The sequence below is a fragment of the Amblyomma mixtum genome, chromosome 2, assembly GCF_055824585.1.
Source record: "Amblyomma mixtum isolate Tamu chromosome 2, ASM5582458v1, whole genome shotgun sequence".
Taxonomy (NCBI): Eukaryota; Metazoa; Arthropoda; class Arachnida; order Ixodida; family Ixodidae; genus Amblyomma; species Amblyomma mixtum.
The window spans coordinates 110,813,499-110,837,537 of NC_143013.1; the positions used below are offsets into that span (position 1 = coordinate 110,813,499).

At 46.1% G+C, this 24,039-nt stretch overlaps 1 protein-coding gene across 2 annotated transcripts in view; it reads right to left on the bottom strand.

Annotated features, from left to right (window-relative positions):
• Positions 1-1,616: 1,616 nt before the first annotated feature.
• Positions 1,617-24,039, bottom strand: part of LOC149360568 (uncharacterized) — a 68,809-nt gene continuing 46,386 nt past the window's right edge. Inside the window, exons 5-8 of one of the 2 annotated variants that reach the window (XM_089572400.1) lie at positions 8,898-9,049; positions 6,454-6,527; positions 3,293-3,379; positions 1,617-1,881 (exon numbers count right to left, since the gene is read on the bottom strand). In XM_089572400.1, the coding sequence (XP_089428526.1) occupies positions 1,760-1,881; positions 3,293-3,379; positions 6,454-6,527; positions 8,898-9,049 (435 nt within the window). In that variant the 3' untranslated portion in view covers positions 1,617-1,759. The remainder of the gene's footprint in view (positions 1,882-3,292; positions 3,380-6,453; positions 6,528-8,897; positions 9,050-24,039) is intronic. The other variant, XM_089572399.1, reaches the window with a different exon arrangement.

Genomic DNA, 24,039 nt, shown 5'->3' on the forward strand with positions numbered 1-24,039 from the left:
TGGTTACGGCGCTCGGCTGCTGAACCGAAAGACGCGGGACGGAAAGAAAACGACGCAGACAAGCGCTATATGCGTCGTGTCCTTTCCGTCCCTTGTGTTTCTTGTGCGCTACTTTTAAATCATGAACGTTATCCAACTTGCCCAACTTTCGGCTTTGCATAACATCCATTATCAGTTATTCTCTGGATCTTTAACTTCACCTTAACCTATTTTATGAAACTGGCATAAAACCTATCAAACAGGGCGACTAACTATTTGGAAACATAAATGGACGCTTATGTTAACAGTGATATTGAAGGAAAGGTCTCGATAAGCCAGTCAAAATGCCTGTTAGCGATAGTTTTTATACTTTGAACTGTTCGCTTTCTCGTTTGTTTTCGGTTCGAGAGCGTGTAGTACCGTAAAATGTTAAACGACCACCTGTCTTCCTATCGCTGCAATGCTGAAGTCAATATTTGCGATTCGTACTGCTATACTATCGATAGAGGATTGAGATAGTTTAGTGCCCATTACATCTTTGCATGGAAAAACAGCGAACCACATTCTGTATTTTGTTTTCTGCAAAAAAGCATCAAAAGAAGTCAAAGTATGGTTTTTCTTGGTTACAAAATGGAACTATTAAGGTACAGACCACTAATAAATTGATTTGATTGTCGTAATTTAGAACTCATTATTATCAGTAAAAATAACTTTTATATTGTTAGGACGGCTACATACCACAGCATCCAAAATATGTCGCTCATACTACTGAGCGAAAAACCTAGTTCCTCTGCTGCAGTAAAAGCGTTAGCTACACTTTCAACCTACAGATGTTCTTTAACATATCGATATGCACCATCACTCTACGCTGTTACGTAAAAAATAAATACAGGTAGCTCTTAAGGCAGAACGCGTCTGACGCATACCGGTTAATATTTGTTTCTGCCAGTTGATCAATATCAAGATATCCAGGTAGATCGCAAACTCTAGGGGCTTTTGATGTTCCTTAGTCGATTTGTTCAAAATATAATTCAGGTGTGGCTTGGGAGTAAAACAAATTACCTTTTTGTAGATTTCTTTTGGCAATAAACCCAAGTGTTGCTTGCTGCAATCTAAGCTTATTAACACCACCCACCTGTTACATTCTGATAGCTTCAGAGCTGAGCCTTCGTCGCAAATATTTTCCCATTTCTGATTCTTGCAAAATTCTAGGTTTTTTGCTTATTCATTCACTTACTTCACACAGATGTTTTTTGTATTGTGCTCTTGTCCACTCTGATTCGTTCATTTTCGGAATTAACGAGGAAAAAAAAAGCGAACCAGCAGTGGTTAGTGAGGGCACACCCACCCCTTTTTGAGGAACCACAGAATTGAATGGAAGGCTCAAGAGGAGCTTGGAACAAAGACGGCAATTTCATACTGCCTAAGGCTGGAAGTTCTCCCGGACGTAACTAAGCGCTCATATATTATGAAACAAAAATTACATTTAATCCATGTCCTCAGGATCTTGAGAAGAACAAACTGGAAATGAACTGGGGGACAAATGACGGATGAAATCGGCTAGCACTAGAAATTTTATTAACAAAAAAAAATGGACACTTTACATTAGGATTGAACAAGGCTTGTGCATTTCAATAGGTTGAAATAAGCAGTTTGCATTTGTGGAAATCATTTATTGATGTGCTCGGCAAACTTTAAAATGCAACACTGACAAACACTTCGGGCACTACATTGTTGCTCAGGTATACAATTCACCTCAATCGCTCAATAAAGGCGTCTGCTAAAAGTTGCAGAGATCCTTGTTGTAGACAGGAAACCCATCGCCACAGACGTTCGCAAAGGCGTCGTTGCACCGCTGAGGAACATTGTCCACCAAATCTACATCAAGTATCAACGTGCACTCTGAAAAGGAATTAAAACAACACACAGTGTTCTAATTCACTAGAAACAGCTATGACCAAGAGAAGAATTGCCGCCTGCAGAACATGTTTTGATAACTCGGGATCGCCTGTAAGAAATTAGGAAGTGTAGGAGCCCTCCATGCAGTGTGTTGTTAAAGCATTCAATGCTGCTGCAAGACAGGCCGCTTAGCCCTGCCACAGATAACGTGACAGCGGTGTAGTTTTCATGGCGACGTCGGTGGAACAGGTCCAACACCTATTTACCAGATGTTGAATGGTTATGCATGTTGAATGGTTACTTTTAAAAGATCACGTAAGATTGCGCCGGCCACCAACGCGACTAAAACGTTAACGACAGCTAGCTTGATGTATACACTGCGTAATACTCCAACGGATGTTTTTTACATAGTACCTAGATCTGTTTTGAACTTAAAGGTAAGTACAAATGAAGCACACTAACGTGAAAGCTTTTCTTGGTATGCTTAAAAACTGTTTTCACACATAGATGAGATGATATCACTTTGCCTGTAGTAGGAGGTCCCGTCGTCACAAATTATTTCCTGGTTATATTTGATAGACCATCATTTTTGATTACAGCAGGCATTTAACTTGCACGTCTTTGCCGCCGCTATGGCCTCCGTTGGGTCAGCTTTTCTAAATCTCTAGACATCCAATTACATCGGCCTGAATGGCACTCTCAGTCCTTGTTCTTTACCGATTTGTGCTGACACCTGCATTGTATTTAGTCGCAGGGCTTTCTGTCCGATTGGGTCTCCGAACTTTTCTCGCCTTTCACTGCTTCCAAACGAAATTGTTAACGGCGACAATGTTGACCAGCTGTGGCCGCTATACATGATGCCGTGCGTAAAGCAAGGCAAAGCCGCCTAGGCGCGTTGGCGAAAGCGGATTCATTCCGCTACAAGCTTATGAGAGGTGCTCAAGCGCGTATGGCTTTGGCAGGTGGTCTGGTGCTTGAGGGACGTTGCACGTGGTCCAGGCACTGTTCGCCGCGTGCTTCAGAGCGGTGTTTTCGGGCAGTTAACCAATGCTATAATAAATTGGGCTAAACTTGCAAAATGACCCAAATCAATCAATGCCGTTTGCGCTATTAAATAATAAAAGTTCGAGATATTTTCCGTTATTTGCGGCACATATTGCAGCAAACTTGATAACTGAATGAATGAATTATTCAGTGCATACGTGAAGGTTATCCACGAAAAGCCTTAAGTTTTTGATAGATTAATTTTATTAGCGGTGTGAAGTTCGTGTGGATATAGCTCCTGCTCAGAAGCTCTACCTCGTAGTCTGTATCACACAAGACGTGGGATGACTACTGAAATGCCTAGGTAAACAGTATCAAAGAACCCTATAAACTGCTCAAGCTAGAGTAAATATACAACGCCATCTCTTACGGTCTTTGTCGAAAAAGGGCAAAATGCCGACATAGCAGGTCTCATAGTCCGTGTACCCTACCGTGATGGTCACTGGCTGGCTGTAGTCTGAAATGAAAAAACAAAAAGTTACAAATCTCGACTTTATGTATTCCGTTAAAATTTTGTTGTGAGTGGTCGCAGTGTGTTAGATCTAGCATTGACATTTGCAGCGTCCTGATAAACAATGAGTGGCACGTGCACCAGCATTTGAAAAAAAAGATAAGAAGGATCACATAAAGGAAGATAACGCAAGGAGCGTCTCGTAGTAACACAGCAACGATTGTGCTGTCATGAGTGGCATGTGAGACAATGTTGGGCATTACATCGCTTCATCTGGCCGCTATAGAACTTATGTGGGCTGGTTCGCCTGGCTGGTTATGGCACCATGCGCACGATATGACAGGATTACTGATATACAGGGTCTGTTCTGAAAGTAGTAGGACTGGTTTTTTCCCGGGGCGAACGGGAGGACGAAAGGTTGTCTGCGCGTGCAGGATCGTTGAAGGGGGATATTGGGAATGCTGGGGAAAATCGGCAGTCTGCTCTCGGTCGTTGAAGAGAGCAGGTTGCTTGTATTGTGAACCGCTGTCGAAACGCCTCGTCACGCAGAATCATGGAGTGCTTACTGGATCAGCGATATGCGACTAAATTTTATGTGAAGCTTGGTAAAACGGTAAAAGAGACTCACGACATGATTAAGAAGGCCTACGGTGATGCTGCCATGGGTAGATCAGGTGTTTTTGAGTGGCACAAGCTGTTCCAAGAAGGTAGGGAAAGAGTGGAAGACGACGACCGCTCCGGACGCTCATCGACCAGCAAGACCAACGACAATGAGTCGCGATGAAAAATTTACTTAACATTGATCGCAGGATGAGTATCAGATTGATTGCTGATGATTTTAGCATTCACTGAAACCCAAGTTCTAAAGATCATGACCGAAAACTTAGCCATGAGGAAAATGTGCGCGAAGTTGGTGCCGCGGGTGTTGTCAGAGGAGCAGAAGGCCAGCCGGAAAGCGATCTGCCAGGATCTTCTTCATCACGTGAATGAGGACCCCGACTTTTTGGACAATGTAGTGACCTGTGAAGCGACGTGGGTGTTTGAATACGACACGGAGAGCAAGCGGCAGTGCTCAGAATGGCTCACCCCTTCTTCCCCACGCCCCAAGAAAGCGCGAAAGAGCAAATCCAAGGAAAAGTCCATGCCCATTTGCTTTTTTGATCGACATGGAGTCGCCCACAAAGAGTTGGTACCACCCAGACAAACAGTTAATGCATTTTTTTACGTGGAAGTTCTCAGAAGACTGCGAAAACGCATTGTTCGTGTCCGCCCAGCCATCGCCAACAAATGGCGGTTGCACCACGACAATGCACCGAGCCACACAGGGTTCCTCGTAATCGAGTATCTTGCCTATCACAAGGTAGCAACGCTGCCTCGCCCCCCCTAGGGCCCCGACTTAACTCCGCCAGACTTTTTTCTACTCCCGAGAATAAAGTCGACGGTCAAGGAGAAGCATCACGGATCGGTAGAGGCGTTTCAAAAAGCCGTGACGAGGGATCTAAACAGCATTCCGGTCCAGGCGTTCCTGGAGGCGTACGAAAACTGGAAAACTCCTTGGCAGCAGTGTGTAGATGCGGAAGGGTGCTCCTTTGAAAAATGCTAATCATTTGTACTATTATCCTGATAAAATTTAGAAAAAAAAAATCAGTCTTACTTCTTTCAGAACAGACCCTGTAAGAGAAGCGGTGAACGCTGTTTTTCACCAAACGCTGGGGTGGTTTTGTTGCCGCACCCCTTACCGCCAACTGTTGACCACAGCTACTAAAAGGCAGAAAAAATCTCGTAATGCTCTAAAAGATAGGATAGGCGGAATGTAGCCCTGCTCGAGCGTATCCGAGGAAAGAAAAAAGGAGTAGGAAACTGCAGTTGGTTTCGGTTTTAACTTCTTCAGCTTTCCCGATTACTCAAGAAAAACTGATGTAAAATAAAACAAATAATATATTGAAGATGTAAAGGCGGCGCATCAGATTGCGGTGGGGGCCGAATTTTCTGCAGTGATGAAATTTTTACTTAGCTAAATAGCGTTTCCATGGCAATTTAGGACGCTCCAACTAGCATTATTCCAGCCGCTTTGGCAGGAATTGGCGCTGACGTATGGATTGGCTGGGCTACGGTTTGCATGGAAGTTTTCTTACCCTGGCAAAGACATCTAGTATGCTTTAGGAATTTCTCGTTCCAGCTCATCAGGATGCCGGCTTGCGCACGAAACGGCAGGCGTGTAGTCATGCGAGCAACTACATCAGTGACCATGCTGTGCGAAAATACCTCTGCGATCTTTGCGCGCCTAATTGACGCGAAATCGTTAAATGGCGCATCGGCAATTAAACCCAACGTCCACAGAAAGTGACACCCCAAAACACACGCCACCAGGCAAACAAAAAGTTTCTTCCGAAGATGCGAGAAATTAAACTTACAACTTACGGATCGCTTGGCGAGCCCGCAAAGAATAGGCAACATACAGCGTTAATTCTAGGCGAACAGTTGTTAGCCTAGTATATGCATGGGCTTAGTGTTCTGTGCCACTCAGTGGCTGCGTCATGAGGGAGTTTAATAAAAAAAAACGACGTAAGAAGCCCTAAATGGCCTCCGTAATTAGTTTTTGAGGCTCTCGATGAGGTGTTCTTGCGTGTGCGAAGGCTGCAAAGGCAGCCTGTCGTACATTACGGTAATGTGCAGGCTTGAATGATGCATATTAATATATGCAGTTTCCATTTTTGCAGATTTTAATAAGGCATATCACCCGGAGTGGGGTGAGCACTAAGGGGAAGACTTCGTTCATTGGCAACATGTTAACATTTCCTTGCACTGCTTCTCTTTCGTTTATATGTTTGCATAGGTGATTTCCTGCACGCAATAAGAATTTCATTGTCGGTCGATCTTTTGTCCGAAGAAGTATACCTGCATATAAGTCTAAGAAAGAAATTGTGGGGCTGAGCTGAGTGGGTTGAAGAAGGGTGTGAACAGGAATAAATATCCACATTCCTACAAGCTTATGTCTCTTGAGAGGTAGCAAGTAGGTGCTTCTATTAATGACATCTTCTAGAAGATAGTAATCCAGAAGTTGGTGCATTTTCGTTTACCTTTGCCCACCACGAGTGTAGCCTTGTTGGCAACATCAGGATTCGCTCTTGTGTAATCATAGGTTACAAACTCCCTGTAAAAGTTACAATCAAATAAAGAGACACACGAGAAGGTTATGAGATAAGTTTTACTATAGCGCGTCCACTCCGACGAATCCTATCTAATAGGACATTTGTAGTTGCGCCACTTTCAACAACGGAATTCAGAATGCGTGTTTCAATGCCAAACATTTCTCCTATGAATAAGAAGCATAATGTTTGATTTTCTTGAGAATAAAATTTATATTTTTACATACTAGAATACTCACACTTTCGAAATTTATACAGCATGCCTTCACACTAACGATGCGGTGCACATTAGAATCAGCAGACGTTGCAACAATATTTTTTAAGAAATGCAATGATAGTCATATTTACAGAATTTATTCAAGAAGTAGAAAAGTAGTTGAGGTTAGGACACTGTGTTTATATTACGAATAGTAAAAAATGGTAACTTGTAATGGGGAAAAAGGGTACGGATATATCAGAGATGCCGTGCGAAAATCTTGTCGTGTAGGAGGAAGTTGATGAGTAATGTAAAATCTGAACTCTACGAGATGTTTCCAGCAGCTGCCATGCAGCTTTTGCTGAAGCTAAACTTATATTGGTCGCAAACAAAATACTGTAATATTTGTGAATTTTCGTTCGGAGAAGGGGCGTGTTATTAGCGCGTTTTCCACCGTTCCAAGATCACAGAAACTATTTATGTCGTATTTGGTAGTGTTCTGAAATGTCTCAAAGTACAAGGAACTGAGTTATAATTGATAATTTGAAGCAGAATATCTTCCGTGCAGTAAAATATTTTTACTCAAACCTGTAATAATCCAAATTCTTGAAATAGGGCATAGAAAACTGTTGAAGAGAAATATCTTCAATAATAAAGAAACGTAATAGACATATATTATGCCAAAGCAACTTAGGCTAGCAGGGAGGCCGTGATAGAAGACTGGAAAATTTCGTCCACCTTTGGGTCTTTAACGTGCCCTGACATCGTATATTACACGGGTCTCTGGCATTTCGCCTCCACCGAAATACGACAGTCGATCCCGCATTTTTCGGGTCAGTAGCCGAACGCCGTAACCACTGAGCCACTGTGGTGTCTTAGAAAATATATAAAGGAACACAAGCGCTCATAGCTTTAGACAATACAAATATCGGCAGCAGTAGTAGAATTTGTGCAATAATACGAAATATCATAAATAGATACGACAATAATGCACAATACAATGTCACAGATCAAGAACCCGATGAGACTACCGAAAACGGCTGCCGAGCTAACAGCGAATAAATTAAGGAGGGCGGAAAAACTGAATTGTATGGTATAGCGCTCAATTTATGAATTATCCTTGAAAAAAAATTGAAACAGTTATGTGCATTGAAGCACGCAAAAAGATATTTAAGGCCGAGGCTTTGCTTTAGCTTTCGCGCCATTGTTTATGCCGATAAATAAATTAAAAATACACATATGCCCTAACATACGGCCATGAATCTCCAGCAACTAAAAGAGCCATACCGTTATCTGCATTGCGCAGAAGGACTGCAATTACATGACAACAGGTTCGACAACATAGTCCTCATAACTCTTGTCAAAGCGAAACTTTCTTTTTTGAATTCGAGGAATTTCGAATATCTGTTTGGTGGGTCATCTCTTTTCTTATTGAATTTTATAGCATGTATTGAAGGGTGATGGCGTTCTATTCTAGAGCAAACAATGTTAAAAGATATTTTTTCACCACCTTTGTCATGATGATTTCTCGAGCCAATTTGGTGTGCGCGACGGGGCGAAGCACGCGCTTGTTTAGATGCTCTCTGATTTTGAGGAACTAAAACTTGAAGGTCTTCTTTCAGCTATAATTGCAAAATAAGGATAAAAGTAATAACTATCGCTCACGGCAGTGCCCATTTGACGCGCTGACAACGGGATCCGTTAAGAATCCATGAAGTGAGTTTTCGATTGATTGTGACGTAATACGTAGGACGAATACTCTTGTTTCTGTGGCTCCCCAGCTAGGTTTTTTATCTTTCCTGGATATTTTCAGCAAATGCTCAATTGCCACTAAGATAGGAATGTTCGAGGCATTTAGAGTGGTTGTCAGTTAAAAACCTCTAAATAACAGCCGGGGTGGTCCTGTGTCATTACAATGTCCTGTTTCATGACGAAACTTCAAAGTACAGTTGCCACTATGCACTAATGACTCGCCATTCTTCTTGCTGGACAGACGACGCTCGTGAAGACATTCGTTTCGTCGTAAATGAGGTTACTAGCATACTCATTGCGCTGTGACGCAACGTTTACTTCACGAGCTCGGAAATGTTTTCAGAATACAGCAACCGCTGTGAAAGTTTCACTGACTAGCATTTTTTATTTCATAGGTGGAAAAGATGTATTCTAATTGCCTACTTACCCTTTAGTTTCGTTCGGTCCTTTCATGTGAACCAGGTATGTCGCCGTTTTTTCCTCCAGATTCATGTTTGTCCTGGTGCCTGTCAGACAAAGCAGGGAGGGATCTTGCAAGGAGGATTTCATTATGGTAGTATGAGGGAGGGCTTCCACCATCTGAAAAATGGTCACAAGGTTCACTGTTTTTTCTTGTTGCGGTAAAGGCACATATCTCTGCCCCTTATTAACCTGCATGCTCTCGCCAAGAAGATATAAAACTCGGCTATGCCAAACGAAGACGGGGCACAACAAGAGTGAGGACACAAGACAAGGCTTCGTTAAAAAACAAACATATTAGAGCATACATACACTTTCTGGGCAAAAAAAAAATCAGAAGGACAGTTACAACGCGTCCAACTGGGCGCCTCGCTTGTTGCATACGACTTCCATGACCATGGAGCTATAAACAGGCTACTTAAAAATATTTTTCACCTAACTTTCGGTGCAACCTATAGGGTGAAGTTAACGAAGAAAAAAGAGACAAAAACAAAACGTTTGTTAGTAAGGCGGCGGAAAAAACATACACAGTGATTAGTATACTATCGAATGGGCAAAGATTCAATTCCTCCATGTGAGTTTGTGGCGAGAAACGATATTTTCGGTCCCGTGAGAGTAAGCGCAGCCACTTTGATAGAGTTGTATTGGAACTTATTCGTTTCAGCAGAGTGCCGCTTTTATTTTAAACTACATCTCCGAAAACGGAACCCGCAGTAAATCCCCAGACGACCACATCTAACTCTCTTCGCCTTCTACTGATCATTAAAACGGTCGCTGACATAGAGGGAATGTAATTCCTCGAGAACATGATTTCGCCCATGTTTCCCCAATTGGGAAGGTTAGATCATGGCCGAAAAACAACATGAAAGGTTTTTTCGTCGAAGCAGATTTTCTCCAATGTTGCACCATGGTCTTCAACTGCATGCTTTTGTGCAGGTGCGTTAACTTCAGAATGTCCACTACATTCGTTCCGATGAGCGTTTTTTCGGGTGCTGCCGTGCTCCGAGTGCCATGATCGCCGTTTTGCTTTTTTCTGTGTGTGCTCTGAGTTAGCACACTGCCTTAGTAACATCCTCTTGAGCGAGGATGTAAAAACTAATCCTGGACCACATAGATGTAATGCCATATTCCAAACTGAGATAAAAACTAGAGCAATAACGAGTGATCATTCGGCTCTTACTTGCTCGGCGACTGCCGGATATAGCACCGGCGATCGCAATGTCGTGGTTACGCCCTCTGTAGGCGATATGTTTTGCAGAATTGCTCGCTAGCCAGAAAGAGACCGCACATCTAATTGCTAAAATTATGTAACTTCATCTGTCTGTAAACAAGCGTTTTGAGGCCACAAAATAACGTATCACTGCACTCGAATTAACTTTCGTGGATCCCGAGAACCCTAATCCATCCCACTCCGTTCACAGCGACGAGGTTATGCCTGTCACCGATGTCGTAGAGAGCCTTGGTTTAAACAACTTTACCCTGGAAAACCTTTCCCGCAAAACATTTGCATTCTGCACTGCCCAGCCGAGGGAGGTGGCGAGAGCAGCAGTACCCTGATTTCAACCGTGAAAAATCTAATCACAGAGAAATTGAAGATTAACTGCCCTGAGATTAAAAGGTCCCAAATGTTATGCAGAAATAAGCGTAGCTCTCATGACCTCCCATTTTTAAGTTAGCGCATTTCAGCGCATAACTAATGTCCTAAAAGGTGCCTCAGAACCAGAATTGGAAATCCGCTTCACCGAGGGCTTCTCAGCTCGTGTCCGTTCCGTATGTAAAGAGCTGTGGCACCCTTCCCTTGTTTCAAGGAAAGTGGCGCCTACGTCATTGTGCGTTTTGACCATATATTTATCGATAACTGGTGTGACACAACTAACTGAATGGCAGGCACAGCATGGCAGGAATGGCAGGAACAGCGGGGCGCAATCCCCAAATAACGAGCCACTGAGAGATTGACCTTGACTTCGTCGGGGTCTACCTCCTAACTTTAGTAATTTCAGGAATATAAACGTTAACCTGGAAGCCTCGTTCCCAAGCCTGTTTTCGCTCATTTTGCTCGCATTCCCCACGAATCGTTGGCTTCACTGAAACGTGGTTGCACGACGATGTATTGTGCGCCGAGATAACTCCACCGCATTTCAACATATTTCGGGCAGACCGGCATTTCGGCACATGTCTACGTAACTTTTTCCTTTTCCTGCGCGGGTACTCAACTTTTTTCTCTTTTTGGCCTACGGCTTATGGAATCAGTAAGGTGCAGAATGAATTTAGAACACAAGTCGATAATAATGAGCGTAGCATAATGTCCTCCTGTTTCTTCCCCTAATCAGTTGTACAACTTTAGCGACTTTATGCATCAGTAGAACCTTACGGCATATAATCTTGCCTTAGTGGGGGATTTCAAAGCACCCGGTATCGACTGCCCAACGTTATTCCTTACGGGCGTGAGGTAGCGTTGTCTAGGGAGTTGTTGGATATATCTCTATCTTTTTGATTAAAACAAATCATAAATGATTGCACTCGTCGCAACTCAATTTTAGATTTCTTCTTTACCAGTACTTCCCTGCTAAAAAACTGCGGATTGTGAAGTCACTAACGATTTTTCTTGTCACAGAGTAGTTGTCATCTCAATTTCTTGTTCGCTTTGCAATGTACCGTACGTTTATGCAATGTTTCGCAATTTTGCACTCGCCGAAGATTTTTCCATTACCGATGCACTATGTGACGCGTATGGAAGATTTCACAAAAAAAATATAGCTTCTGCAGTGATGTCAATGTTTTAGTTACTTTCTTCATACCTAGTCAACGAATGCGTACAGAGTCATGTACCGATAAGCACAAAAAGACAAGTGTCAATGTACCATTGAATACGAGGTAATTGCTGCAACTGACGCGACGAGTCAACACTATGCGACGGTCCAAGCGTTCTGGCGAGCCTTTGAAGGCGGCTCACTTTGATGAAGCGAAGTACGAATTTCGACTGCAGAAGAACTCTGCGAAAGACTTCTATTTTCTGCAGAACTTAATAAACAGTAACCCTGGAAAATTTGGAAATCAATTTGGAATTCAATAAGAGGTCGATGCCGTCGTAAGATAACGTCCCTTCACCTAACTAGGAGGGATGTCGCCACCTGATTTGTGCCCACGGAGAGCGATGCAAGCAAACGCAGTGTTCTGACGTGCACAGCGCTCTGCTTTGCTTTTATCTACCCCCGAGCGACACAATACAGCCTTCTCCGCTGAGGCGTTCCTGGCGGAAAGACATTGGGTCCAAAAATTGTCCCACAACTGAGTAATTGATTGCGCCCGAGTCTGTGGGAGACCTGTAACGGAACTGCTAGTCACATCTACTCTCAGGCATCTGTCAGGAGTCAGCCTGTCTTCTACCAGCGCACAGATGTGGCCTCTATAGAAGCCCCCCGGAACTGCAGGTCGGGGTTCTTTTCGCTGGTAGGTTCAGTTCCAGGGGTGCCCACGACGCACTTGTCAGTGCAATACTATCGCGGTCTCCACAGGTAATGCAATTAACGGTGGTTGTCTCTCTGATGAAACTTATAATAAACTAAATGTTTTTTCTTCCTCGAAGCGAAATTTCGAGCACCAGATTGTTCCGCGGCACGTTGAAGTGTGCTGGAAAAATGTTCACAAGGGCTACCTATTTCTTAGTGTTGAAGTATATTTCTGACGAAGTAAATTGAATATTTAAGCAAGCAAACTTTTCACCAATCGATAACAAATAAATATCATTGCCTAGAATGTTAGTTTTAGCGCTAGATTGTTCAACCGCTGCTTGAAGTGCGCTGTTACGAGCAACTGCCCATTTCTTCGATTTGAATTATACCTTTAAATAATGAATTTAATATTTTGAAAGTGCACTTTTAATGCAAAGGCAACATAGTAAATCTTCATGTATATTTTTTCGTACATTTGAATCGTGCTCAAAGCATACTTTAGGTCATGTTCCAGAAATTTTAATAGTATGTTTCGAATACCGAGCAATTTCACCACCGTATTTTATAGGTATCAGTAGTGCCTTAATAAATGCAGCATATCTTTAAAATACAATGTGAATACCCCATACATATTAGAAACGGATTAATTTTCGGTAACGCGGCGCTTTACCCTCAGCGGTCAGCATCTATTGCGGCAAGGTTTAGCGTAGCATGTAGGCTTCGCAAGGTTGGTCACAAACACATGCTACATGCTTTCCTCATGCCCTGGAGCCAAATTTTCAATCACATGGCTCACTACGCGATCGAGTGAACTTTGCTATCATCTGTACATTATCGTTGCCTTCAGAAATACAACTCCTTACCAGTTGGTGTCACAAGTGCCTACAGTGCAAAATAGCCGTCCGGTGCTTTTATGACCCCTGCCCGAAGTTAAGTGAATATCGCTACGTCCTGATCTAGAACTCTTTGGCCTTCCCGGCCTCTTCGAGAATGCAGTGAGCAGACGGCGGCCGCATGAGTCATCATGCTTGAAGCTGTATCATACCACGCGTTCTTACATTGCATGAAGGTGCCATGCTGGCGCAAAAATTTCGTGATCCCCCCTGTGGCAACTTCTTAAATTGCATCTTTGGTTGCTTCATCCTGTGCTCCCATCCCTTTACTTTACTGCCGTATTGCCCAAAGACACAGAGTTCTGGTTAAACTGCCAGTCTTCCATATTGCTTTCTCTCTCGGTTGGTTGGTTTATGGGGTTTAACGATCCGTAGGCAAGGACTCTGAAGCTTTCTCTATAAATTTTATTGCAGTTTAAAAATGAGTAGCCACATAGATCAATGATTCGTGCTGGTCTAACAGATCAATGAACATGGACTGCTGAATGGCAGTCCATGTTCGCAGTGACGATAAATGTTTTCGCAATGAAGTGCAATGTCTTCAACTGTACAATTGTATTTAGGATTAGTGAATGAAGAAAACTAAAACAAGAATCACAGGATGCTTATAATGCACATTTTCATTCTATCCAATGTACCTCCTGCACTGACATCTAGTACAGAAGCAATGAGATTTATACACAGCGTTATTACTAACATGCTACCGATGCCCAGGCAAATCATTATAACCTGTCTCTACCGTCTAAACAATTTTAGGCACTTTCGAACAAGGGCTAGACGAATTAAGGCTATTACTCGAAAGAGGCGCCTAATACTTGCCGATTAAAACTTATTACTCGCTAGAGTGAGCCGCTAAGAGAAAGCATTGCAGTGGCCCTTACCCGCCAAAACGAATGCGTTTCGCTGCCTGCAGCACCTGCCGCCAGGAAGACGACTAGCAGCGAAAGCATGCCTGGTACAGAGTGTGCCATGTCGGTCAACGCGAAGGGAAGTGCGCTACAAATGCCTTTGTCTGCTTTTATTCACTCGTTGCGGGCACAGGAAATGCGCACTTTCAAGTGAGCACTCGCTCTGCCACGTGGAATTCCTGCATAGGTTCATGATAATGAGAGAGGGGTAGAAGCGAACGACTGTCGGCTAGTTTTTTTTCAATCCAGTGTCTGACACATAGGTGAAGTAAGCACGTTCCATGCTACGATCTTCTAATGGAAACGGTTTTCTTTTTTCGAGCAGCTATATTTTTTAGCGCACTTTAATCCCTTGATATTTCGACAGCATAAGTGGCATATAGAGCATGTACGCGCTGACTCGGCCAGACGCATTTAGTTAACAAAACTCTGATTGCGCTTTTTTATTTCAGCGGCGCGCTCTGTGCAACCCACAGAGGTTTATAAAATGTGCTACGTAGTTTTCTGCGTCGCTGCTACCCTTCGTTAGAGCCTTGAATTTCGTTTCAGAGAACAAAATGCACCTTATTGGCGACTTGAAGTGCTCATAGTTAGCCATACGTGAAAACTAAATGCACTTGTGGTCTGTATGCTTTAGCAAAAAGTGCCGTCATTGGTTCTTGAGTGCGGACTCAAACACAACCCTCGATTGTGGAGAACTGGCAGCATAATATTAATCACTGCACATACAGTTCCGATCGGTTTAGATTCGTGTTTTTCTCATGCGAACACACCGTTAGATCAACTATGTGCGACCCCGGAAACGAGCTGTCTTAGAAGTAAGACTTGACCACATGGTGCTTGAGGCGGAAAAGGCCGGACGAGTGATTGGCACGAAATGTACCGTCTTTGCAAAAAGTAACCGAACGCCAGCGCAGCAGCCGGAACGGGCTTGCAGCAGAGCAACGGCGCTGTCCTATTGGGCGCTCGGCGCAGCTCCCTGGCTGCGAGTGCAAAACTAATGACCTAAGCATGGAACTTTGCTCAGTATGACCGCACTCTGATGGCGCGAAATTGCTAGCGGCACGTACATCCTCCTTACTTGTTATCATCCAAGGAAGGAGGCCAAGAGATACGGCTTACGTCGCCCAGTTTACACTCGCAGCCGGGAAGGACTGCTCGCGGACCTCAGCGTGCCGCAAGTCTCAGTGTCCACTGTCGCGGCTGTCGCGGCTGGTCGGTTGCTTTTGGAAAAGATGGTACACTCCTTGTACATCTTACGTCGATTTCTAATTGAATGGTTTGCCTAACACACCATGCAGGCATGCGAGTGTGCTTTCTCTTTGTGGAATCCATGCCACTTCGGATATGAACTGCCCAGCAGAATCATGACACCGACTATCACCCACAAGACAAAATTTTTGTGGAACATCAAATTCAGGCACCTAAGCCTAGGCGCAGCCTTGAATCAGCACAAAAGCTGAAGTGATATTAATGTGTACAAAGAAAACCACAGGAGGGCTACCATATTTGCAAAGCTGTTATTTCGAGGTCCTTAATAGGTGAGTCATTTGATTTAACGAGCAATATCGTGGTACGTCTTTTGGTGACAAGGCTTATACAGGTAAATCCTGGTGGAGTCAGCACCGAGTTTCTGTGCGGTGCCTGCACCTACACTGACCCGCACCTGCTTGTCGTTCTATTGCACTGACAAGAGAAGAAAAGAGGCGGAGATGAGCACCGTTGTGTTTATACCTTTGATGAAAGCGCTAAAATCAAGTTATCGGTGCATGATGACATCATTAGAGTGAAAATCAGTTGCAAGCGTTCTATCAGTGACGTGGAGAATGGAAATTATCAGCACGAATCAGACGAGCCGTAGATGTAACAGGAGCTCTGACGTCAACATTCTGAGAGCCAATGAAAATTGTTTTCTCAGTCCCGTGATATGTTTATTATGTTGTCACTGAACTAACAGCAGAGGCGCTAAGCTCACAAACCAGCCATTTATATCTTCGCTACAAAATTGTCTCTGCGCGATCGCGCAAGAGAATTCCCTAGAGTACATGGAGCTATAACGGAACATGAATGTTCTACCCATTTTTATTAACCTTCTTGATTCATATTGCAGCGAAGAAGCACAAACACAAGTAGAAGGAACACGCAAAAAACACGGACGAACGCTGCAGCGTTCGTCCGTGTTACCAACCAAGAATGTTACCAAGAATGTTACCAACTTGCCCAAAAACGTGTTTTACTTATTAACCTTCGGCGAGTGGATCGCGAAGCAGCGCTGCAGTTGCTTTGCTTTTAAACACTCACAAATCGTAAGCCTTCTCAGGTGCCTTTGGTAGTCTATTCCATTGCTGAATGCACTCTGGAGGCAGTTTGCAAGAGCACTGAAATCTTCCCTCACATTTCCCTAAACATATAAATGACTGTGGAAAAAGCGCGCTTGGTTACTTAGCTCCGCATACGAAGATTTGATGAAAAGTAGGGGGTCAATGTTAAATCCAGTTGTCATCAACAGCGTCTCTCCATACTGTCGGAAATTTAAGTAAATGCATCGTACCATAGAAATCACCTTTCACTTTTGAGTGTATCATTAATTATTAATTCGGGGTAAAGATACACTTAAAAGCGTGGATAGAGCAAAAACCAATTACTCCCAAAAAAGAAAATCTTAATTCTTGTATTCGCTTGAACCAGCTGCTAAGCAATTATTGCAGGAAGCTATAGTTATATCTCAAGTAACACTTCTTGCTGGGCTAGTCGGTGCATTGTTCTACGTGCAAAAGTTAGCTCAACACACGAGACAATCACAATAAAGATTCCAGAAAGGTTCCAGAAGAGAAGGTTCCACCTTTCATGTGATTGTCTCGTGTGTTGCGCTAGCTTTTGTACGTAGATATAAATATATCGCTGATACTGTTGTCCTGTATGCGCTACGGTACAAGAAGGCATAAAAGTAATATCTGAAATACACCAAGAATCAGATGACTGCCACCAATGTGTCTTCGTTTTATTAAAAATTAGCTCTCATTTTAGGGAGTATTCTATTAACGGCAAACGCTACAAAGCGCATTTGAAGGCAACGGAATGCATGAAAAAAGGTCTGATGATTGAGTGTTTTTGAATACACGCCTGTCTCACTGCGTGAAAGATTAACGACTAAACGAGAACTCTGCAACTGTCAGGTGAGAGCTCTCGGGAATAAGCCTGGGACACCATTACGAACACGTGTATATGGGAAAACACCTGTCGGAAGACGCCTGTCGCATAAAGGAGTAGTGCGCGAAGGCTATTTGGGGGGCCGAATTAGACTTCAAAACATTCGGCGTCCAAGCGGTTCGCTTAGCACTTTAGCCGTGGAATTTTAGTAAGAGGCAAAGAGAGAAAAGGGAATGGGAGTCTGCAGTAAGCACACCAAGCTGTAAAAATGTTCCTTATTTAGCACCTTCATCATGGCGGAAAATTTAATGCGATGAGAACTATATTTCACTTTGAAGGCAGAATTCTCTCTATCTCGCTTTTTCTAATTCCGAACTGTGTCCTTTTCATGATATTGATGCGGGTAGACGACGACGACAAAGAGCGATGGCACGAGTGGGAAGAGTAGAAGAGGACAACGAAGTTCGGACTGTGTTCTCGGTGCCGCTCGCAGCTGTTCTTGTCTATTTGTAAATAACTGTAAATATATTCTTTCCCGCAACATATTTGGTGGAGGTGCGGCTTTCCCCTACGTCTACCGACGACGGAGCTCCGCAGCGGCCGCCAGTTGGCTTCCCTCATCATGACCCAAGACGCCGCCCAGCAAACCTCAGCCCCGGCCATGACATCACTCGTTCTTTCTCCCCCTCGTGACCCTGGGACCTTTTCTGGTACCGACAACACTGACGTCGACGACTGGATCAACATGTACGAGCGAGTGAGTACCTACAACCGCTGTGATCCGACCCTCATGCTCGCAAATGTAATATTCCATCTAAAAGACACCGCCCGGGTCTGGTATGAGACGCACGAAGACCATCTGACCAGCTGGGACGTGTGCAAAGAGAAACTCCGCGAATTGTTTGGACGGCCGCTCGGCCGAACGCTTGCCGCTAAGAAGGACCTCGCCTCCCGAGCTCAAACATCTACGGAGTCCTATGTCTCGTACATTCAAGATGTGCTGGCCCTCTGTCACAAAGTTGACGCCAACATGCCCGAGTCTGACAAAGTCGGCCACGTGTTGAAGGGAATCGCCGACGATGCCTTCAATTTGCTCGTATACAAGAACTGCACTACAGTCGACGGAATTATTAAGGAATGTCGACGCTTCGAGGAAGCCAAAAGCAGGCGTATTAGCCAGCCGTACACACGCCTCCCCAACACGGCTGCGACTTCTTCATGTGAAGACCTGCGACACCGGGAAACTCCAGCGCCCCCAGAAAATGTGACCCGCATCATCCGACGCGAGCTCGAAGCTATGTCCCCTGCCCCCCTGCATCAACATGATGGCGACAACCGCTTGCCTACCATCTCTCTGGTACAAGCTGTCGTCCGCCAAGAGTTTGCAAACCTTGGTTTCCAGCCCGTCAGCCCTGTACGGTCTTCACCACCACCCGAAATCATTGCGATTGCTCCTGGACGACCTTCGTACTTCACTCCACGTCGCCGAAACCCTAACGACTGGCGGACAACCGACGACAGGCCCATTTGTTTCCATTGCCACCGCATTGGCCACATCTCCCGCCACTGTCGAAATTATTGGTCCCGTCGCAGCACATACCGTCCTCTCAGCTCCCACCGCGACGACGAACAGCCCAGCCACTACACGCCCCCTCCAGCCCAGCACAGTGCTTCAGTCGACGGCCAGATTCCCCGCTCCAGCCGCTCCCCGTCCCCCCTACGTCGACAGTCTCGTTCGCCCCAACGCCGTCGCTCCTCTCCTGGCCCCTACGGACGTTCGCAAGCGGAAAACTAGACGCTGCAGTGTCTGGAGGTGATGCTGCAGTACAGCCCCAGTCCCAAAATCCTCGATTAGCCCTTCGCGCACACCATAATTTGCTCGCCATTCATGTCGATGGAGTGCCTGTGCGAGCCCTGATCGATACAGGCGCGCACGTATCCGTCATGAGTTCAGCCCTACGACGCCGCCTCCGAAAAGTACTGACCCCTGCACCCAAAGCCGTTCTCCGCGTTGCCGACGGCGGAACGCCTCATGTTGTTGGACTATGCACAGCCCGTGTGACCATATCCGGCCGCCATACATCCGTTCTGTTCTCTGTTCTGGACCAGTGCCCTCATGAAGTCATTCTTGGCCTCGACTTCCTGTCTGAGCATTCAGCCCTCATTGACTGCGCCACTAATGTTGTTCAGCTTGACCTTCCTCTTTCTGCTGAGACGCCGCCCCCAGTTATACACCGTCTTTGTGCTGTCGACTTTGTCCGTCTACCGCCTCAAGCCGCAACTTACATTTCTTTCTCATCTGTTCCACCTGTACCTGATGGTCACTACGTACTCACTCCGGAACTTGACGTCGCCCTGACGCGCAGCATTGCGCTTCCACACATTGTATTTACAATGTCGGCCAACCGAGCGTACCTTCCGGTCCTGAACTTTGGTTCATCCATCCAACCGCTCCCGCAAGGCATCTCACTCGCCACGCTGTGCCCTGCTGCCCAATGTGTGATATCAGTGGTGGACGCCTGCTTACCTTCCACTCAGCAATGCCGGCTGCCTGCGGCCCCATCAACGGAGAACCCAACCGACGACTACGCCGACATGATCGCTTCTGACCTACCGCCAATGCAAGCTCGCGATCTTAGGTGTCTCTTATCATCTTTCCGCGACATCTTCGACTTTGATAGCCGTGTTTTGGCTCGGACCTCTGTGGTGACGCATCACATAAACACCGGCGATTCCGCTCCTCTCCGCAGACGTCCGTACCGAGTGTCCAGCGCCGAACGCACCGTCATAAATCAAGAGGTGGACAAGATGCTCGCAAAAGACATCATCGAGCCCTCGTCAAGTCCTTGGGCTTCACCAGTCGTCCTGGTGAAAAAGAAGGACGGCAGCTGGCGCTTCTGCGTTGATTATCGGCACCTCAACCGCATCACAAAAAAAAGACGTATATCCACTCCCAAGGATCGATGATGCATTAGACTGCCTCCACGGCGCCAAATATTTCTCTTCAATTGATCTTCGATCGGGGTACTGGCAAATTGCCGTTGATGAAAAGGACCGCGAGAAGACCGCCTTCGTGACGCCTGATGGCTTATACCAATTTAAAGTCATGCCGTTCGGCCTCTGTAACGCCCCGGCTACCTTTGAACGAATGATGGACTCCCTTCTTCGTGGCTTTAAATGGTCCACTTGCCTCTGTTACCTAGACGATGTTGTGGTTTTCTCGCCTACTTTTGCCACGCACCTCGAGCGCCTCTCCAATATTCTGACAGTATTTCGTAACGCCGGCCTGCAGCTGAACTCATCGAAATGCAAGTTCGGTCGTCGCCAACTCACTATTCTCGGACACCTCGTTGACGCTTCTGGTGTACGCCCAGATCCCATCAAAATTCAAGCTGTGAAGGACTTTCCTCTTCCAAGGTCGTCGAAAGATGTGCGCAGCTTTGTCGGCTTGTGCTCGTATTTTCGCCGTTTTATCAAAGATTTCGCCGGTATCGCTCGTCCCCTCACCGATCTTCTGAAGAACGACACCCCCTTTACCTGGGGCCCTGCTCAAGAGAACTCAGTTTCATCCCTCGTCCATTTGCTGACCACTCCGCCCATCTTAGCACATTTTGACCCGTCGTCTCCCACAGAGGTTCGCACGGACGCCTCCAGATATGGCATCGGCGCCGTACTTGCCCAACGTCAACAGGGTCAAGATCGAGTCATCGCTTATGCCAGCCGCCTACTTTCATCCGCAGAGCAAAATTACACCATTACTGAGCGCGAGTGTCTTGCCCTTGTCTGGGCAGTGCCTAAATTCAGACCCTACCTGTTCGGCCGTTCATTCGCTGTTGTCACTGATCACCACGCTCTCTGTTGGCTGTCTTCACTAAAAGATCCCACCGGTCGCCTTGGTCGCTGGGCATTGCGCCTCCAAGAATACTCATACTCCGTCGTGTACAAGTCAGGGCGCCATCACCAGGACGCTGACTGTTTATCCCGATACCCTGTGGAACCACCTGACCTAGAGGACGCTGAGACCCTGCCCTGCCTCTTAGCTATCTCCGATCTTGCCGATATTGCCAACGAACCGCGCCACGACTCATCTTTACGTCCTATCTTTGATGGCATCCGTTCTGCAAACCGATCTCCGTCTCTGAACCTTTATGTGCTCCAGAACGGCATTTTGTATCGCCGAAACCTACGCTCCGATGGCCCTCCGCTCCTGCTCGTGATGCCCCAACATCTACGCTCTTCGGTCCTTGAAGAACTGCACGACCTACCGATAGCCGGTCACCTTGGCGTGTCCCGCACGTACGCTCGGGTGCGGGATCGCTTCTTTTGGCCTGGTCTCTATCGTTCCGTCAAGCGTTACGTGGCCGCTTGCGACCTGTGTCAACGTCGGAAAAGGCCCTCCACTTTGCCTGCCGGTCTTCTGCAACCCATCGACATACCTCCGGAACCTTTTCACCGTGTTGGCCTCGACCTTCTTGGCCCTTTTCCGACGTCCCTCTCCGGCAACAAGTGGATCGCTGTCGCAACTGATTATACGACTCGGTACGCCATCACGCGTGCTTTGCCGTCCAGCTGCGCTACCGATGTTGCCGATTTTCTTCTGCAAGACGTCATCCTTCAACACGGCGCCCCTCGTCAACTGCTCACCGACCGCGGTCGTTATTTTCTATCCAGAGTAGTTCACGACATTCTTCGTTCGTGTGACACGCAGCACCAGCTCGCGACAGCTTACCACCCCCAAACCAATGGGCTTACGGAAAGGTTCAACCGCACGCTCACCGACATGTTAGCCATGTACGTATCGCCAGACCACCGAGATTGGGACGCAGCCTTGCCTTATGTGACATTTGCATATAACTCTTCCCTTCATGACAGAACAGGCTATTCTCCTTTCTACCTTTTGTTTGGTAGGCATCCCACCTTGCCTTTGGACACACTCTTGCCGCCTTCTTCAGCCCCCACCACTGCTTACGCTCGGGACGCCATCTCCCAGGCCACGCTGGCGCGCCAAATAGCACGTAGTAGGCTCCAAGCCTCTCAAGTTTCCCAGAAGTCAGCCTACGACCGCCGTCACCAGGCCGTCGAATTTACCCCGGGATCACTCGTCCTTCTCTGGACGCCCTCTCGCAGCGTCGGTCTCTCCGAGAAGCTCCTTTCGCACTACCGTGGCCCTTACCGTGTCGTGCGCCGTGTTACCGACGTGAACTATGAAATTGCTCCCCTTGAAACCTCGCCATCGTCCTCTGGCGCCACCACCGACATCGTCCACGTCTGTCGCCTTAAACCTTATCACGACGCCCATACTTCGCCGCCCTAACGCCGAGACGGCGTTTCAGCAGCCGGGGGTCCTGATGCGGGTAGACGACGACGACAAAGAGCGATGGCACGAGTGGGAAGAGTAGAAGAGGACAACGAAGTTCGGACTGTGTTCTCGGTGCCGCTCGCAGCTGTTCTTGTCTATTTGTAAATAACTGTAAATATATTCTTTCCCGCAACAATATTTTGAGTATAACAATCGTTATCAGTTATTCTGTAGATGATTAACTTGATCTTAACCTATTTTATAGAACTGACAACAGACCTATGATACGGTGCTGCTAACTAGTTGGAAGCTTAAATGGACATTTTCGTTAACTGTGATAACGAAGAAAAGTTATGGATGAGCTTGCACAAATGTTTGTTAGCGATAATTTTTATTCTTCTAACTGTTTGATTTGTCGTTTCTTTTTGAGCTTTTTATTCAACCCAATGTACCTCCCTTACTGCCTTCTAGCATAGAAGCAATGAGATTTAAACACAGCGTTATTACTCACGTGCTACTGATACCGAGGCCTATCATGGTAGCCTGTTATTACCGTCTTACAGTTTTTGAGGTACGTTTGAACAAGCGCTAGACGAGTTAAGGCTATTACTCGAAAAAGTAGGCTTATACCAGCCGTTTAAAACTTCCTTCTCACTAGAGTGAGCCGCATAGAGAAAGCATTGCAGTGGCCATGGAGGAAGGAAAACTATGGAGAGGCCCTTCGTATTCCCAATGCATTGGCGAGAATGTGGCGGAAGTGACGTCAAAATTTAGGCTTAAAAAGTCGCGCCACTAGCAACGTTATCGTTGTCGCTAAGAAACCTCGGGCCAATAGCAACGTCGTACGGCGTCGTTAGCGTCGTTGTTGCAAGGGCCCGAGTGTTTCTCGGTGGCGGTGGACGGGCTTTCGACACGGTGTGTTCGGCCTTGCGCTTTAAAGTCTACATGCCTGGCGTCGTGACGTTACGCATGCATCTAAGATTGCTTTTAAATGCAGCAAATAACCGCTCATTTGATATTTTGTTCGTCAAACTTGGTGTCGTTACGCGGAGCGATCGATGCATTGCAGTGAATCTCGCGAAAAGGTGGCTCTCCGGAACCGCACTTCGACTCGCGAAGAAGCGTTGATTGTTTTGATCAGCGAACTTTCGCACCTCACCAAACAGCACAGAAACATGAAGCCGCTCTCGGCGATGCTGAGCTGCGTTTCGAAGGCCACACGGCTGGTGTACGGTAGCCCGAGGAGGATGGTCGTCTTTCTTCGCCTGGCGTCTGAAAAAGTTCACCGCACCTGTGCGCCCGTCTGTGTCTAGGTGCGTGTTTGCGGGTAGGGAGGTGTAGGAGTGTAGCGGCGAGCGGCGCGGTTTTTTTGATACCTTTCTTTTAGGAAGCGCTTGCAAGCCGCGCG